Source organism: Oncorhynchus mykiss, chromosome 5, assembly GCF_057628025.1.
Source record: "Oncorhynchus mykiss isolate SJ-2025 chromosome 5, ASM5762802v1, whole genome shotgun sequence".
In the NCBI taxonomy this organism is placed as follows: Eukaryota; Metazoa; Chordata; class Actinopteri; order Salmoniformes; family Salmonidae; genus Oncorhynchus; species Oncorhynchus mykiss.
In genome coordinates this window covers 36740547-36758039 of record NC_143026.1, presented here as the reverse complement: position 1 = coordinate 36758039, position 17493 = coordinate 36740547, and the positions used below count along the sequence as shown (strand labels likewise).

General features: G+C 42.2%; 1 protein-coding gene across 1 annotated transcript in view; it reads left to right on the top strand.

The window, feature by feature from the left end:
- Position 1: 1 nt before the first annotated feature.
- The window catches only part of LOC110523703 (protein phosphatase PTC7 homolog), a 31026-nt gene continuing 13534 nt past the window's right edge, over positions 2-17493 (top strand). Inside the window, exon 1 of the mRNA XM_021602632.3 lies at positions 2-1223. Coding sequence (XP_021458307.1) covers positions 1022-1223 — 202 coding nt within the window. The 5' untranslated portion in view covers positions 2-1021. The remainder of the gene's footprint in view (positions 1224-17493) is intronic.

The following is a 17493-nucleotide window of genomic DNA, read 5'->3' as shown; positions in this document are numbered from 1 at the left end:
CAATCACCAACGAAGGGGCGTAGACTTCGGCTCGAACATCGCTTGCCTCCAGAAAAATGTTCCTGTTCCTGAACAGCGGGGGAAAAACTCACCGAAGTCCAAAACATCGTTATAATATATGCACAAACTCTACGAACTGTTTCGGCTGGGAAACATGCGGACGACTTCAAGCGTCGGGGGCACAATGCTGTTTTCCTCGAGGCGCTGGCTTTCCCGTTGTAATCCGTATGGAGTCCCTGCCTCATAGCCTACGTCTTGTATCTGAGCCGTTGAATTGCGACTCCACCTTGTCCCTGTATTGTCGTTTTTCCTCTTTGATTGCTGGAGGTCGCAACTGGTCTGTTTGTAGGCTACACATCCATTTCCCAGTCTCCTTGCCATGATTAAATGCAGTGGTTCACGCTTTCAGTTTTGCACGAATGCTGCCATCTATCCAGGTCATACATGAAGTCGCTTGAAATGTGCCTTTCGTCTAATTAGGCAAGGAGTTCAAGGATGGCTTTGTTTTGCAATCCAAACCACTCTGCGCACGAAGCACTGATGTAGCCTTTATCAGAGGGTCTGAACTCCCGGTGTTCCTGACAAGTAAATAAAGCGCAACTCTCCTAAAATGGATTTGCTGCGGAGAGCAGGGAGAGCTTGCATTTGCGTGCGCATTAGTTGTGACGTCGGGCAAACGAATCACAAGACTGGAGGACCAGTATTGAGCTGTGTTTCGGGTGTATTTATGTGTGACTGGAAACATGTCGGCAAGGATGGTGCACACCGGAGGACCCGTGTCAATGAAATCCACCACAACTTAAAGAACCAGTGCAAATTGTGCAATTTCACCCTATAAAGAATTGGACAAACGCCGGCGACCAGTTTTACGATTGTGTTATCGGTCTATTGACTCGTGCGTTTTATTCAGTGGCAGAATTATCCAAAACGAATGTTGGAAGAATAGTCTCCAAAAGTAGACACGGGACGTCGAAAGTGGAGAGAAGGTCTCGACAGGTAGAGACGGCCGCTCGCTCTTGGAATGTTATCCGTACTCTCCTATGGCAGACTGGTTGCGAGGGCTGTCCTTGGCGGACTCTCTCAAACTGATGGTCGGGACTACAGTCTGGTCACCGCTAGCTGCGGATTTGGGAAAGACTTTCGTAAGGGGATCTTGAAGAAAGGGATGTGTTACGGGGATGACGCTTGTTTCATTGCCCGGCATAGGTCCGCTGATGTCTTGGGTAAGTATTTTAATACTCCGTTTATCTGTTTGGTGAAGACACCGTTGAAGTAGCCAAGCAGTCGTGGATGTTAACAAAATACACACTTAAATATGCCAAGTTTTTTGGGGGATAATAGCATTTTTCAGATTTGACCTTCATGTAGCCTAGCACATGTCACCCACAGTCATGTCACGAAAACAAAAGGGGTATTCCCTACCCTTTTCCGGACTGAACCTCTGTCTTAAGTTGGCCCCGTTTTACAATAGTTCTACGGTACAGCTGTGGTTTGTAGGACTATACTCGACCGAGAAACATTGCGGCGCCTGGAGTTGCCAAACATGTATACTTTGTTGAAGAAAAAAAATGTATACTTTGTTGAGTAATTGTAACGACCTTTCACCTAGAAGTCTGGAAAAGCCCCCCCAGTGCTACTAGTGGCGATAATGTGAACATGTAGGCTACATAAAGTAATACTATGTATACACCATCTATTTTATCAGCGTGACAAAATGTGGATGTTGAATTTAGAAATAGTGTTACATTTGCTACTAATTGTTCGGATATTCGATGCACATAACAATTGGATCGTTGCGTAAGCGTTACACTAAATATATTATTATGCTATTATGACAATTTCAGGAGAAGTGAATATATCTTAATATTCATTAGCTATCAGTTGTTGTGGATTTTTACAAGTATTTCACGAACGCTTAGGGGGAACTGTCCCGTGCTTTTTAAAGGTCAGAACGGTTTAGCATGGAGGCAGCCATGTTGCCAGGACAATTTCACGTTTCGTGCTCCATTCACAACCAAGTGGGAAGTTGGTAATTACCGGATGGAGGCATTCACGTGCTTTGAACTCGTTGAGAACGCCGATTGGCTAATGGCCAACAAGCTGTGTCAACCATAAACTAAAAGTACAGCTATCATGCTCCCTCTGGGCACAGACGTTAATTCAACGTTGGTTCAACGTAATTTGATTTAAATGACGCGGAAACAACGTTGTTTCAACCAGTGTGTGGCAAGTGGTTTTGGAAACAAATTATAGTGTTTAAAAACCACATTCATAGAGATTTTTATAAATAATGTTTTGTTGCATTTAACTGCCGAAAAGGTTGTTATCAAGGTCATTAGTAGGTGAGATCAGCATGTGGAAGGAGTCACAGCTCAGGGATGATAGTTTCCCACTAGTATTTACCAGTTGGAGTGGCATTCAAGTGGATTTTTCCCAGTCGTACATGGGTAAATACCACCTTCCCATTTGGTTATGAACACAGTTTCATAGATGCATGGGGAAGTGCATTTGTCCTTACATCAAATCAAATCAAATTTTATTTGTCACATACACATGGTTAGCAGATGTTAATGCGAGTGTAGCGAAATGCTTGTGCTTCTAGTTCCGACAATGCAGTAATAACAAGTAATCTAACTAACAATTCCAAAACTACTGTCTTGTACACAGTGTAAGGGGATAAAGAATATGTACATAAGGATATATGAATGAGTGATGGTACAGAGCAGCATAGGCAAGATACAGTAGATGGTATCGGGTACAGTATGTACAAATGAGATGAGTATGTAAACAAAGTGGCATAGTATAGTATAAAGTGGCTAGTGATACATGTATTACATAAGGATACCGTCGATGATATAGAGTACAGTATATACGTATGCATATGAGATGAATAATGTAGGGTAAGTAACATTTATATAAGGTAGCATTGTTTAAAGTGGCTAGTGATATATTTACATTTCCCATCAATTCCCATTATTAAAGTGGCTGGAGTTGAGTCAGTGTCAGTGTGTTGGCAGCAGCCACTCAGTGTTAGTGGTGGCTGTTTAACAGTCTGATGGCCTTGAGATAGAAGCTGTTTTTCAGTCTCTCGGTCCCAGCTTTGATGCACCTGTACTGACCTCGCCTTCTGGATGATAGCGGGGTGAACAGGCAGTGGCTCGGGTGGTTGATGTCCTTGATGATCTTTATGGCCTTCCTGTGACATCGGGTGGTGTAGGTGTCCTGGAGGGCAGGTAGTTTGCCCCCGGTGATGCGTTGTGCAGACCTCACTACCCTCTGGAGAGCCTTATGGTTGAGGGCGGTGCAGTTGCCATACCAGGCGGTGATACAGCCCGCCAGGATGCTCTCGATTGTGCATCTGTAGAAGTTTGTGAGTGCTTTTGGTGACAAGCCGAATTTCTTCAGCCTCCTGAGGTTGAAGAGGCGCTGCTGCGCCTTCTTCACGATGCTGTCTGTGTGAGTGGACCAATTCAGTTTGTCTGTGATGTGTATGCCGAGGAACTTAAAACTTGCTACCCTCTCCACTACTGTTCCATCGATGTGGATAGGGGGGTGTTCCCTCTGCTGTTTCCTGAAGTCCACAATCATCTCCTTAGTTTTGTTGACGTTGAGTGTGAGGTTGTTTTCCTGACACCACACTCCGAGGGCCCTCACCTCCTCCCTGTAGGCCGTCTCATCGTTGTTGGTAATCAAGCCTACCACTGTTGTGTCGTCCGCAAACTTGATGATTGAGTTGGAGGCGTGCGTGGCCACGCAGTCGTGGGTGAACAGGGAGTACAGGAGAGGGCTCAGAACGCAACCTTGTGGGGCCCCAGTGTTGAGGATCAGCGGGGAGGAGATGTTGTTGCCTACCCTCACCACCTGGGGGCGGCCCGTCAGGAAGTCCAGTACCCAGTTGCACAGGGCGGGGTCGAGACCCAGGGTCTCGAGCTTGATGACGAGCTTGGAGGGTACTATGGTGTTGAATGCCGAGCTGTAGTCGATGAACAGCATTCTCACATAGGTATTCCTCTTGTCCAGATGGGTTAGGGCAGTGTGCAGTGTGGTTGAGATTGCATCGTCTGTGGACCTATTTGGGCAGTAAGCAAATTGGAGTGGGTCTAGGGTGTCAGGTAGGGTGGAGGTGATATGGTCCTTGACTAGTCTCTCAAAGCACTTCATGATGACGGATGTGAGTGCTACGGGGCGGTAGTCATTTAGCTCAGTTACCTTAGCTTTCTTGGGAACAGGAACAATGGTGGCCCTCTTGAAGCATGTGGGAACAGCAGACTGGTATAGGGATTGATTGAATATGTCCGTAAACACACCGGCCAGCTGGTCTGCGCATGCTCTGAGGGCGCGGCTGGGGATGCCATCTGGGCCTGCAGCCTTGCGAGGGTTAACACGTTTAAATGTCTTACTCACCTCGGCTGCAGTGAAGGAGAGACCGCATGTTTTCGTTGCAGGCCGTGTCAGTGGCACTGTATTGTCCTCAAAGCGGGCAAAAAAGTTATTTAGTCTGCCTGGGAGCAAGACATCCTGGTCCGTGACTGGGCTGGGTTTCTTCCTGTAGTCCGTGATTGACTGTAGACCCTGCCACATGCCTCTTGTGTCTGAGCCGTTGAGTTGAGATTCTACTTTGTCTCTGTACTGGCGCTTAGCTTGTTTGATAGCCTTGCGGAGGGAATAGCTGCACTGTTTGTATTCGGTCATGTTACCAGACACCTTGCCCTGATTAAAAGCAGTGGTTCGCGCTTTCAGTTTCACACGAATGCTGCCATCAATCCACGGTTTCTGGTTAGGGAATGTTTTAATCGTTGCTATGGGAACGACATCTTCAACGCACGTTCTAATGAACTCGCACACCGAATCAGCGTATTCGTCAATGTTGTTATCTGACGCAATACGAAACATCTCCCAGTCCACGTGACAACCACTATGCGTTGTCATTTTACCAATTCATTCATTGGAACAAAAGTGTCTATTTGAAACCCATTGAAATGTCTCAATTAAATCACAAGAATGCAACGCATTTGCACAATAGTAAGAATGGACAAATATCAACCAACACTTAATTTGAGAAGATTAGGCATATGCTTCTCGGTGTTGAGCCTTTTGTTACTTGCAGAAAAACACATGCCATGTGGTTGAGCTGTGGGGGGATGAACAACTAACTGGCAGTTTTATGGATGACATTTATATCTCTAACACTCTTATTGTACATCATTGAATAGAGTTGGGGTTAGGCTAATTCGTCTTAGCTTGGTTTAAAGATGCACAAATCACTCTGCCATTTCCTGGTTGCTAAAATTCTAGTAGTTCGCCAAGTTTCAGTTTGTGACAAAACATGTATAGTTTAGAGAATCATTGTACCATATCAAAACCGCTGTGAAATATATATTTCTCAAAACCAAACATTCTGTATTTTCAGCTGTTTATAGCCTTTGTACAAAACTGAAAATAAAAGATAGAACAGATCTACCGCTTCTTAGACTTGCTTTCAATGAGAATGACAAATATATAACTCACATTTCTATGTGAATTGTCGGGTCAACCAAAAAGTTACATATTGCTGCTTTAAGTTGCCCTGTTTTGATAAGATGTAGGCCTAACCAGTGTTTTCTCCAAAAAAATCCGTTACTGAGCAAATTTCAGGTCTGCTGAACGCGAACTTGAATGTTGTGAAAATCCTGTGCAACTTACGACGTGTGTTTCCTGGGAACACTGAGGCTGTTCCTGCTTTAATTTACTGTTTTAAGTGGCCAAGTAGGCTACTGTGGCTATTTGATCATAATGTAGGCCTACCAGAGAGGCCAAAAATAAAAACAATAGCAAGGTCCCCCTGCTCAAGCCAGCGCATGCCCAGGCCCGACTGAAGTTTGCCAATGACCATCTGGATGATCCAGAGGAGGAATGGGAGAAGGTCATGTGGTCTGATGAGACAAAAATAGAGCCTTTTGGTCTAAACTCCACTCGCTGTGTTTGGAGGAAGAAGAAGGATGAGTACAACCCCAAGAACACCATCCCAACCGTGAAGCATGGAGGTGGAAACATCATTCTTTGGGGATGCTTTTCTGCAAAGGGGACAGGACGACTGCACCGTATTGAGGGGAGAATGGATGGGGCCATGGTATCGTGAGATCTTGGCCAACAACCTCCTTCCCTCAGTAAGAGCATTGAAGATGGGTCGTGGCTGGGTCTTCCAGCATGACAACGACCCGAAACACACAGCCAGGGCAACTAAGGAGTGACTCCGTAAGAAGCATCTCAAGGTCCTGGAGTGGCCTAGCCAGTCTCCAGACCTGAACCCAATATAAAATCTTTGGAGGGAGCTGAAAGTCCGAATTGCCCAACGACAGCCCCGAAACCTGAAGGATCTGGAGAAGGTCTGTATAAAGGAGTGGGCCAAAATCCCTGCTGCAATGTGTGCAAACCTGGTCAAGAACTACAGGAAACGTATGATCTCTGTAATTGCAAACAAAGGTTTCTGTACCAAATATTAAGTTCTGCTTTTCTGATGTATCAAATACTTATGTCATGCAATAAAATGCTAATTAATTACTTAAAAATCATACAATGTGATTTTCTGGATCACATTTTTTTTATTCTGTCTCTCACATTTAGTGTACCTATGATAAAAAATTACAGACCTCTACATGCTTTGTAAGTAGGAAAACTTGCAAAATCGGCAGTGTATGAAATACTTGTTCTCCCCACTGTAATTGTGGTATTTTTTATTTATTTTCGCGCCAGGGGAGTTCGCTCAGTAACGTCATTGGTTGATCGAGCCTGCTGTCTGATCAAAAACTTAATGGTGCCATGATTTGTAGGGAATTATTGTGGCCTTTGTGTTTCATTGATTGCACAATCACATTAGTATAGAGTATATATAGTTGTCCTTGTTCAATAGAGCCAATGGACTTGACTCAATGATATTCCTACAGTGCGTTCTGCAAAGTATTCAGATCCCTTGACTTTACAGCTTTATATAAAACATTTTCTCCTCAATCTACACACAATACCCCACAATGGCAAAGCCGTAACAGGATTGTGGAAATTTTTGCAAATGTATTATTTACATAAGTATTCAGACCCTTTGCTATGAGACTCAAAATTGAGCTCAGGTGCATCCTGTTTCCATTGATCATCTTTGAGATGTTTCTACAACTTGATTAGAGTCCATCTGTGGTAAATTGATTGGACATGATATGGAAAGGCACACACACCTGTCTATACAAGGTCCCGCAGTTGACAGTGCATGTCAGAGAAAAAACCAAGCCATGAGGTCGAAGGAATTGTCCGTAGAGCTCAGAGAAAGGATTGTGTCGAGGCACAGATCTGGGGAAAGGTACCAAAAGATGTCTGCAGCATTGAAGGTCTTAAAGAACACGGTGGTCTCATCATTCTTCAATGGAAGAAGTTTAGAACCACCAAGACTCTTCCTAGAGCTGGCTGCCCGGCTAAACTGAGCAATTTGGGGAGAAGGACCTTAGGCCTTTATGGTAGAGTGGCCAGACGGAAGCCACTCCTCAGTAAAAGACACATGACAACCCGCTTGGAGTTTTCCAAAAGGTACTTAAAGGACTCGCAGACCATGAGAAACAAGATTCTCTGGAATGATGAAACCAAGATTGAACACTTTGGCCTGAAAGCAAAGCACCACTTCTGGAGGAAACTTTTCACCATCCCTACGGTGGTCCCTGCTAGGGCTGTGGTGGTCATGAGATTATGACAGCCGGTGGTTGTCATTCAAATAACTGCTGGTTTATCTGTAATTTACCATTAATTAACAAACACTTTAAGCATCGCCGGCTTCCATGCATAGCCTGCAAGACACTGATGAGGACCTTTGGAACATCTACATTTAAAAATAGTCTAATACATCCATTTTAATATAGTCTACACCATCACAATAAATCAATTTATTTTAGGCAGGTTTCCGAAGACCAGGAGAGCATATTCTGAGTCGTCCTTGTGTTAGGCTCTAATCTGGCTATGCCATATCGCTGTGGGCTACACTAGTTCATTTAGCAGTTAAAATTTGCATATAATTCTTGTGGCATTATTTTAAATGATTGTATACTAAAAACAATACGATAGATCATAGCTGAATAAAATGGAAAGAATATTTTTCCCAAAACAATTTGAGTGCGCACACATATTCTGTGATGAGCGGTTAAGGAAGAAACAGGTCCTCCTATATGTTTGGTTTAGAGTTATTTATGCAACTTTAGTTGTGATATAGCCTAAGTTTCTATATTTGGATTTCTATTGCATTCTAAAGCTGCATAATGATTTGAAAAAGTCTAATGAAAGGGAAGCGCTCTGCTGTTTCTTGCGCAGGCTGCAAACACTTCATCAGTCTCTCATTCACAATTTGACAAACACTTGATATGCCGCCACAGTATTCTCAGTTTAAACTGGTCTTTACATATAGCCTACTAATATACAGTACCAGTCAAAAGTTTGGACACCTACTCATTCCAGGGGTTTTCTTTTCTTTTTACGATTTTCTACATTGTCGAATAATAGTGTTGGCATCAACTATGAAATAACACACATGGAATCATGTTGTAACCAAAAAAGTGTTAAACAACTTAGTAGCCACCCTTTGCCTTGATGACAGCGTTGCACACTCTTGGCATTCTCTCAACCAGCTTCATGAGGTAGTCACCTGGAATGCATTTCAATTAACAGGTGTGCCTTGTCAAAAGTTAATTTGTGGAATTTTAGCCAATCACCTGTTGTGACAAGGTCTGGGTCGTATACAGAAGATAGCCCTATGGACCAAGTCCATATTACGACAAGAACAGCTCAAATAAGCAAAGGGAAACAACAGTCCATCATTACTTTAAGACATGAAGGTCAGTGAATACGGACAATTAAGAACTTTGAAAGTTTCTTCAAGTGCAGTTGCAAAAACCATCAAGCACTATGATGAAACTGGCTCTCATGAGGACCTCAACAGGAAAGGATGACCCAGAGTTACCTCTACTGCAGAGGATAAGTTCATTAGAGTTACCAGCCTCAGAAATTGTGGCTCAAATAAATGCTTCACGGAGTTCAAGTAACAGACACATCGCAACATTAACTGTTCATAGGAGACTGCGTAAATCAGGCCTTCATGGTTGAATTGCTGCAAAGAAACCACTACTAAAGGATACCAATAATAAGAAGAGACTTGCTTGTGCCAAGAAACACGAGATATGGACATTAGACTGGTGGAAATCTGTCTTTTTGGTTTGATGAGTCCAAATTTAGGGTTCCAACCACCTGGTCTTTGTGAGACGGAGAGTGGGTGAACGGATTATCTCGGCATGTGTGGTTCCCACCGTGAAGGATGGAGATGTAGGGGTGCTTTGCTTGTGACACTCTCGGTGATTTTATGTAGAATTCAAGGCACACTTAACCAGGAATGCTACCACAGAATTCTGCAGCGATACGCCACCCCATCTGGTGTGTGCTATCATTTGTTTTTCAACAGGACAACAACCCAAAACACACCTCCAGGCTGTGTAAGGGCTATTTGACCAAGAAGGAGAGTGGTGGCCTCCACAATCACCTGACCTCAACCCAATGGAGATGGTTGAGTTGGACCACAGTATGAAGTGCTCAGCATATGTGGGAACTCCTTCAAGACTGTTGAAAAAGCATTCCTCATGAAGCTGAGGAGAATGCCAAGAGTGTTCAAAACTTTAAATGTAAAGGGTGGCTACTTTGATGAATCTGAAATATATTTTGATTTGTGTAGCACTTATGGTTACTACATGATTCCATGTGTTTTATTTAATAGATTGGATGTTTTCACCATTTACACACAATGTCTCGGCTGTGTGCTTAGGGTTCTTGTCCTGTTGGAAGGTGAACCTTCACCCCAGTCTGAGGTCCTGAGCGCTCTGGAGCAGGTTTTAATCAAGGATCTCTCTGTACTTTGCTTCTTTATCTTTACCTCAATCCTGATTCGACTCCTAGTCCCTACCTCTGAAAAACATCCCCACAGCATGACGCTGCCACCACCGAGCTTCACTGTAGGGATGGTGCCAGGTTTCCTCCAGATGTAACACTTAGCATTCAGGCCAAAGAGTTCAATCTTGGTTTCATCAGACCAGAGCATCTTGTTTTTCATGGTCTGAGATTTCTCGGTTTGGCTGGGCGGCCAGCTCTAGGAAGTCTTGGAGGTTCCAGACTTATTCAATTTTAAGAATGGAGGCCACTGTGTTCTTGGACCTTCAATGCTGCAGAAATGTTTTGGTACCCTTCCCCAGTTCTATGCCTCGAAACAATCCTGTCTTAGAGCTCTACGGACAATTCCTTTGACCTCGTGGCTTGGTTTCTGCTCTGACATGCACTGTCAACTGTGGGACCTTGTATACAGGTGTGTGTGTGTGCCTTTCCAAATCATGTCCAATCAATTTAATTTATCACAGGTGGACTCCAATCAAGCTGTAGAAACATCTCAAGAATGATCAAAGGGTCTGAATACTTATGCAAATAAGGTATTTCAGTTTATTAATTATTTTTTGCTAAAATTTCTAATCCTGTTTTTAGTTTTGTCATTATGGGCTATTGTGTGTAGATTTAAGGGGATTTTTTTGTATTTAATCCATTTTAGAATAAGGCTGTAATGTAACTGTGGAAAAAGTCAAGGGGTCTGAATACTTTCCCAAATGCACCGTATGGAAAGTTGAGAAATACATATAGTAGGCCTAGCCTATAGAAAGCTCAAGCGATCCTCTTTTCATCAACTGTTTTCTCATGCAAGCAATTGCATATCCTATAGAAATGTTGTGCCACAGGATCACTTATTTTATTTCATGCATCAACCAGCGATGAGGAACTGGCTCTCGCTGCGCAATAGATTATCCTATTCCGCTCAAACTCTGAATGCCAGAGCTCTCATGAATTGTTTGCGTTGATTTTCGATTAGATTTTCATTAATTTCAGAGTGATTAGAGGGACAATAGAGCGCAGAGTACTGGCCATGACCAACAGGCTGTTAGCAAGTTTGGTATTCTACTGATGACCATCAGAGCACAGTTTTGGAGAAGCTTAGTTACCGTGACTCAACGGTCACATGGAATTTGACTGTGGTCATGACTCCTGACTGCAGGTGTAGCGGTACTACGGTCACCGTAACAGCCCTAGACACTGCAGACCCCATGGATCGTGTGTGTGAGAGAGACTATCAAAGTTTCAACGCACATATGGATAGAGGGGTGCTGAAAAGGAAGGCAAATGACAAACAAGTTGTTTTGCTGTGGGAAGTTGGCTAGCAATATAAGCTCTCTTTTAACACAAGGTGGTGTTGTTCAGTGTAAGTTCGTGATTGATTTTGTCATAATGAGGCTTGCTAGTACCGCTACTAGCCTAGATGAGCTAGCTAGCTTTGTTTACTATACCCAAAACGTACTATAGCCCAACGTTATAGCTAACGTTAGCTAGCTTGCCTCAGTGCATTTCACCAGGAGCAAAATTGAAGAAATGCTTTGACGAAGAGTAAATGCATGACTTTGGCTTTCTCATATTAGTCGTAGAGTAACTACCGTTGTTTTGTAGCTAGCTAGCGTGTGTCTGGAGGTGTGTAATATTAAGCATCATGCTGCTACAGTAGGAATACAAATGCTACACAATGATTGCCCATGAACTAATAGCGTTTTTGTCATTCTCTAACAGACAATACTGCTTTGTGCCCTACAGATTATTTTTGAGTTTGATCTACTTGGGGAGAAGCTAGGCAGAGGACACCGAATCCCCTTGCCTGTGTGTGTTGTTCGGGCCATATGAACAAATTATCCCTCACACAATGGACAGTATGTTGGATACTGTTAGGCACTAATTTTTCAGAGTAAATAACTCACGGACTCTAGGGAAGCTTAACCAAGTTTAATTCTTCCCAAAGGGTCGTTACAGCTGCAATTCAGACAAAAACATGTTCTTATCATCACAAGTGTATATACAGTTGAAGTCGGAAGTTTACATATACTTAGGTTGTAGTCATCATTTTGGCAAGTCGGTTAGGACATCTACTTTGTGCATGACACAAGTTATTTTTCCAACAATTGTTTACAGATAGATTATTTCACTTATAATTCACTGTATCACAATTCCAGTGGGTCAGAAGTTTATATACACTAAGTTGACTGTGCCTTTAAACAGCTTGGAAAATTCCAGAAAATGATGTCATGGCTTTAGACACTTCTAATAAGCTAATTGACATCATTTGAGTCAATTGGAGGTGTACCTGTGGATGTATTTCAAGGCCTACCTTCAACCTCAGTGCCTCTTTGCTTGACATCATGGGGAAATCAAAAGAAATCAGCCAAGACCTCAGAAAAACAATTGTAGAACTCCACAAGTCTGGTTCATCCTTAGGAGCAATTTCCAAACGCCTGAAGGTACAGTGCCTTGCGAAAGTATTCGGCCCCCTTGAACTTTGCGACCTTTTGCCAAATTTCAGGCTTCAAACATAAAGATATAAAACTGTATTTTTTTGTGAAGAATCAATAACAAGTGGGACACAATCATGAAGTGGAACGACATTTATTGGATATTTCAAACTTTTTTAACAAATCAAAAACTGAAAAATTGGGCGTGCAAAATTATTCAGTCCCTTTACTTTCAGTGCTGCAAACTCTCTCCAGAAGTTCAGTGAGGATCTCTGAATGATCCAATGTTGACCAAAATGACTAATGATGATAAATACAATCCACCTGTGTGTAATCAAGTCTCCGTATAAATGCACCTGCACTGTGATAGTCTCAGAGGTCCGTTAAAAGCGCAGAGAGCATCATGAAGATCAAGGAACACACCAGGCAGGTCCGAGATAATGTTGTGAAGAAGTTTAAAGCCGGATTTGGATACAAAAATATTTCCCAAGCTTTAAACATCCCAAGGAGCACTGTGCAAGCGATAATATTGAAATGCAAGCGATAATATTGAAATGGAAGGAGTATCAGACCACTGCAAATCTACCAAGACCTGGCCGTCCCGCTAAACTTTCAGCTCATACAAGGAGAAGACTGATCAGAGATGCAGCCAAGAGGCCCATGATCACTCTGGATGAACTGCAGAGATCTACAGCTGAGGTGGGAGACTCTGTCCATAGGACAACAATCAGTCGTATATTGCACAAATCTGGCCTTTATGGAAGAGTGGCAAGAAAGCCATTTCTTAAAGATATCCATAAAAAGTGTTGTTTAACCTCTTAGAGCTCTAGGGGCGCTATTTCATTTTTGGATAAAAAACGTTCCCGTTTTAAGCGCGATATTTTGTCACGAAAAGATGCTCGACTATGCATATTCTTGACAGTTTTGGAAAGAAAACACTCTGAAGTTTCAGAATCTGCAAAGATTTTGTCTGTAAGTGCCCCAGAACTCATTCTACAGGCGAAACCAAGATGATGCATCACCCAGGAATTAGCAGAATTTCTGAAGCTCTGTTTTCCATTCTCTCCTTATATGGCTGTGATTGCGCAAGGAATGAGCCTACACTTTCTGTCGTTCGCCCAAGGTCTTAGCAGCATTGTGACGTATTTGTAGGCATATCATTGGAAGATTGGCCATAAGAGACTACATTTTCCAGAGGTCCGCCCGGTGTCCTTTGTCTAAATTTGTGCGTAATCTTCAGGTGCGGTCATTTTCTCCTGGGATTCAGGAGAGAAAGCATGTGTCCAAGAACGATGTATCAATGAAGAGAAATGTGAAAAACACCTTGAGGATTGATTCTAAACAACGTTTGCCATGTTTTCAGTCGATATTATGGAGTTAATTTGGAAAAAAGTTTGCGTTTTGAGGACTGAATTTATGGATTTTTTTTGGTAGCCAAATGTGATGTATAAAACGGAGCTATTTCTAATACACAAGGAATCTTTTTGGAAAAACTGAGCATCTGCTATCTAACTGAGAGTATCCTCATTGAAAACATCAGAAGTTCTTCAAAGGTAAATGATTTTATTTGAAGGCTTTTATGTTTTTGTTAATGTTGCGTGCTGGATGCTAACGCTAATGCTAACGCTAAATGCTAACGCGAAATGCTAACTCTAGCTAGCTACTTTTACACAAATGATTGTTTTCCTATGGTTGAGAAGCATATTTTGAAAATCTGAGATGACAGTGTTGTTTACAAAAGGCTAAGCTTGAGAGATGGCATATTTATTTCATTTCATTTGCGATTTTCATAAATAGTTAACGTTGTGTTATGCTAATGAGCTTGCTGATAGATTTACACAATCCTGGATACAGGGGTTTTTTCATAGCTAAACGTGACGCAGAAAACGGAGCGATTTGTCCTAAACAAATAATCTTTCAGGAAAAACTGAACATTTGCTATCTGAGAGTCTCCTCATTGAAAACATCTGAAGTTCTTCAAAGGTAAATGATTTTTTTGAATGCTTTTCTGTTTTTTTGTGTAAATGTTGCCAGCTGAATGCTAATGCTAAATGCTACGTTAGCCATCAATACTGTTACACAAATGCTTGTTTTGCAATGGTTGAGAAGCATATTTTGAAAATCTGAGATGACAGTGTTGTTAACAAAAGGCTAAGCTTGAGAGATGGCATATTTATTTCATTTCATTTGCGATTTTCATGAATAGTTAACGTTGCGTTATGGTAATGAGCTTGAGTCTGTATTCACGAACCCGGATCCGGGATGGGGAGATCAGAAAGGTTAAAGTTTGCCACAAGCCACCTGGGAGACACACCAAACATGTGGAAGAAGGTGCTCTGGTCAGATGAAACCAAAATTGAACTTTTTGGCAACAATGCAAAACGTTATGTTTGGCGTAAAAGCAACACAGCTCATCACTCTGAACACACCATCCCCACTGTCAAACATGGTGGTGGCAGCATCATGGTTTGGGCCTGCTTTTCTTCAGCAGGGACAGGGAAGATGGTTAAAATTGATGGGAAGATGGATGGAGCCAAATACAGGACCATTCTGGAAGAAAACCTGATGGAGTCTGCAAAAGACCTGAGACTGGGACGGAGATTTGTCTTCCAACAAGACAATGATCAAAAACATAAAGCAAAATCTACAATGGAATGGTTCAAAAATAAACATATCCAGGTGTTAGAATGGCCAAGTCAAAGTCCAGACCTGAATCCAATCGAGAATCTGTGGAAAGAACTGAAAACTGCTGTTCACAAATGCTCTCCATCCAACCTCACTGAGCTCGAGCTGTTTTGCAAGGAGGAATGGGAAAACATTTCAGTCTCTCGATGTGCAAAACTGATAGAGACATACCCCAAGCGACTTACAGCTGTAATCGCAGCAAAAGGTGGCGCTACAAAGTATTAACTTAAGGGGGCTGAATAATTTTGCACGCCCAATTTTTCAGTTTTTGATTTGTTATTTGTTAAAGTTTGAAATATCCAATAAATGTCGTTCCATCTCATTATTGTGTCCCACTTGTTGTTGATTCTTCACAAAAAATACAGTTTTATATCTTTATGTTTGAAGCCTGAAATGTGGCAAAAGGTCTCAAAGTTCAAGGGGGCCGAATACTTTCGCAAGGCACTGTACCATGTTCATCTTTCCAAACAATAGTACGCAAGTATAAACACCATGGGATCACGCAGTCGTCATCCCATTCAGGAAGATGACTCATTTTGTCTGGAGGAAACCAGTACAAAGTATTTATATCCACAGTAAAACGAGTCCTATATCGACATATCCTGAAAGGCCGCTAAGCAAGGAAGAAGCCAATGCTCCAAAACCACCATGAAAAAGCCAGACTACGGTTTGCAACTACACATGGGGACAAAGATCGTACTTTTTGAATAAATTAAACAAAAATGGAACTGTTTGGTCATAATGACCATCGTTATGTTTGGAGGAAAAGGGGGGAGCCGAAGAACACCATCCCAACCGTGAAGCACAGGGGTGGCAGCATCATGTTGTGGGGGTGCTTTACTGCAGGAGGGACTGGTGCACTTCACAGAATAAGATGGCATCATGAGAAAAAGGATGTGGATATATTGAAGCAACATCTCAAGACATCAGTCAGGAAGTTAAAGCTTGGTTGCAAATGGGTCTTCCAAATGGACAATGACCCCAAGCATACTTCCAAAGTATGGCAAGGTGGCATAACGACAACAAAGTCAAGGTACTGGTGGCCATCACAAAGCCCTGATCTCAATCCTATAGACATTTTGTGGGCAGAACTGAAAAAGCCTGTGCGAGCAAGGTGGCCTTACAAACCTGACTCAGTTACACCAGCTCTGTCAGAAGGAATGGGCCAAAATTCACCCAACATATTGTGGGAAGCTTTGGAAGGCTACCTGAAACATGTGACCCAAGTTAAACAATTTAAAGGCAGTGCTACCAAATACTAATTGTGCATATGAACTTCTGACCCACTGGGAATGTGATGAAAGAAATAAAAGCTGAAATAAATAATTCTCTCCACTATTATTCTGACATTTCACAATCTTAATAAAGTGGTGATCCTCAAATTTATTAGAAATACAGTGTAGACATTGTTAATGTTGTAAAATGACTATTGTAGCTGGAAACAGACCACTCACAAGTCCTCAACTGTCAGTTTCATTAAATAGTACCCACGACAGAGGAAGATTGGGAAAAAGTGTTATGGACAGGCGAATCTAAGTTTGAGATGTTCGGATCCCAAAGAAGAACATTCGTGAGACGCAGAAAAAATTTAACGATTCTGGAGGAGTGCTTGATGCCATCTGTCAAGCATGGTGGAGGCAATGTGATGGTCTGGGGGTGCTTTGATGGTGGTAAAGTGGGAGATTTGTACAGGGTAAAATTGATCTTGACGAAGGAAGGCTATCCCTCCATTTTGCAACGCCATGCCATAGCCTGTGGACGGCTCTTAATTGGAGCCAATTTCCTCCTACAACAGGACAGTGACCCAAAGCACAGCTCCAAACTATGCAATAACTATTTCAGGAAGATGCAGTCAGCTGGTATTCTGTTTATAATGGAGTGGCCAGCACAGTCACCGGATCTCAACCCTATTGAGCTGTTGTGGGAGGAGCTTGACCGTATGGTACTTAAGAAGTGCCCATCAAGCCAATCCAACTTGTGGGAGGTGCTTCAGGAAGCATGGGGTGAAATCTCTTCAGATTACCCCAACAAATTGACAACAAGTGCCAAAGGTTTGCAAGGCTGTAATTGCTGCAAATTGAGGATTCTTTGACGATAGCAAAGTTTGAAGGACACTATTATTTCAATTTAAAAGAACATAATTTATAACCTTGTCAACGTCTTGACTATATTTCCTATTCATTTTTCACGGAAAACAATGACATTTCTAAGTGACCCCAAACTTTTGAACGGTAGTGTATATGTCATACATTACTGTTCCTTCATACTGCTGTGTAAACTCACCTCGGTTTCCGGAGCAAATAAACTGTCTTGAATACAAGCCATGTCTACTTATTTGCTACATTGGCTGACTAATCGGTTTTTATTTTAAATGTATTTTGTTTTAGCAATAAGATTGTATCTAGTTACTTTAAAATACATTTAACGAATATCACAATGACAT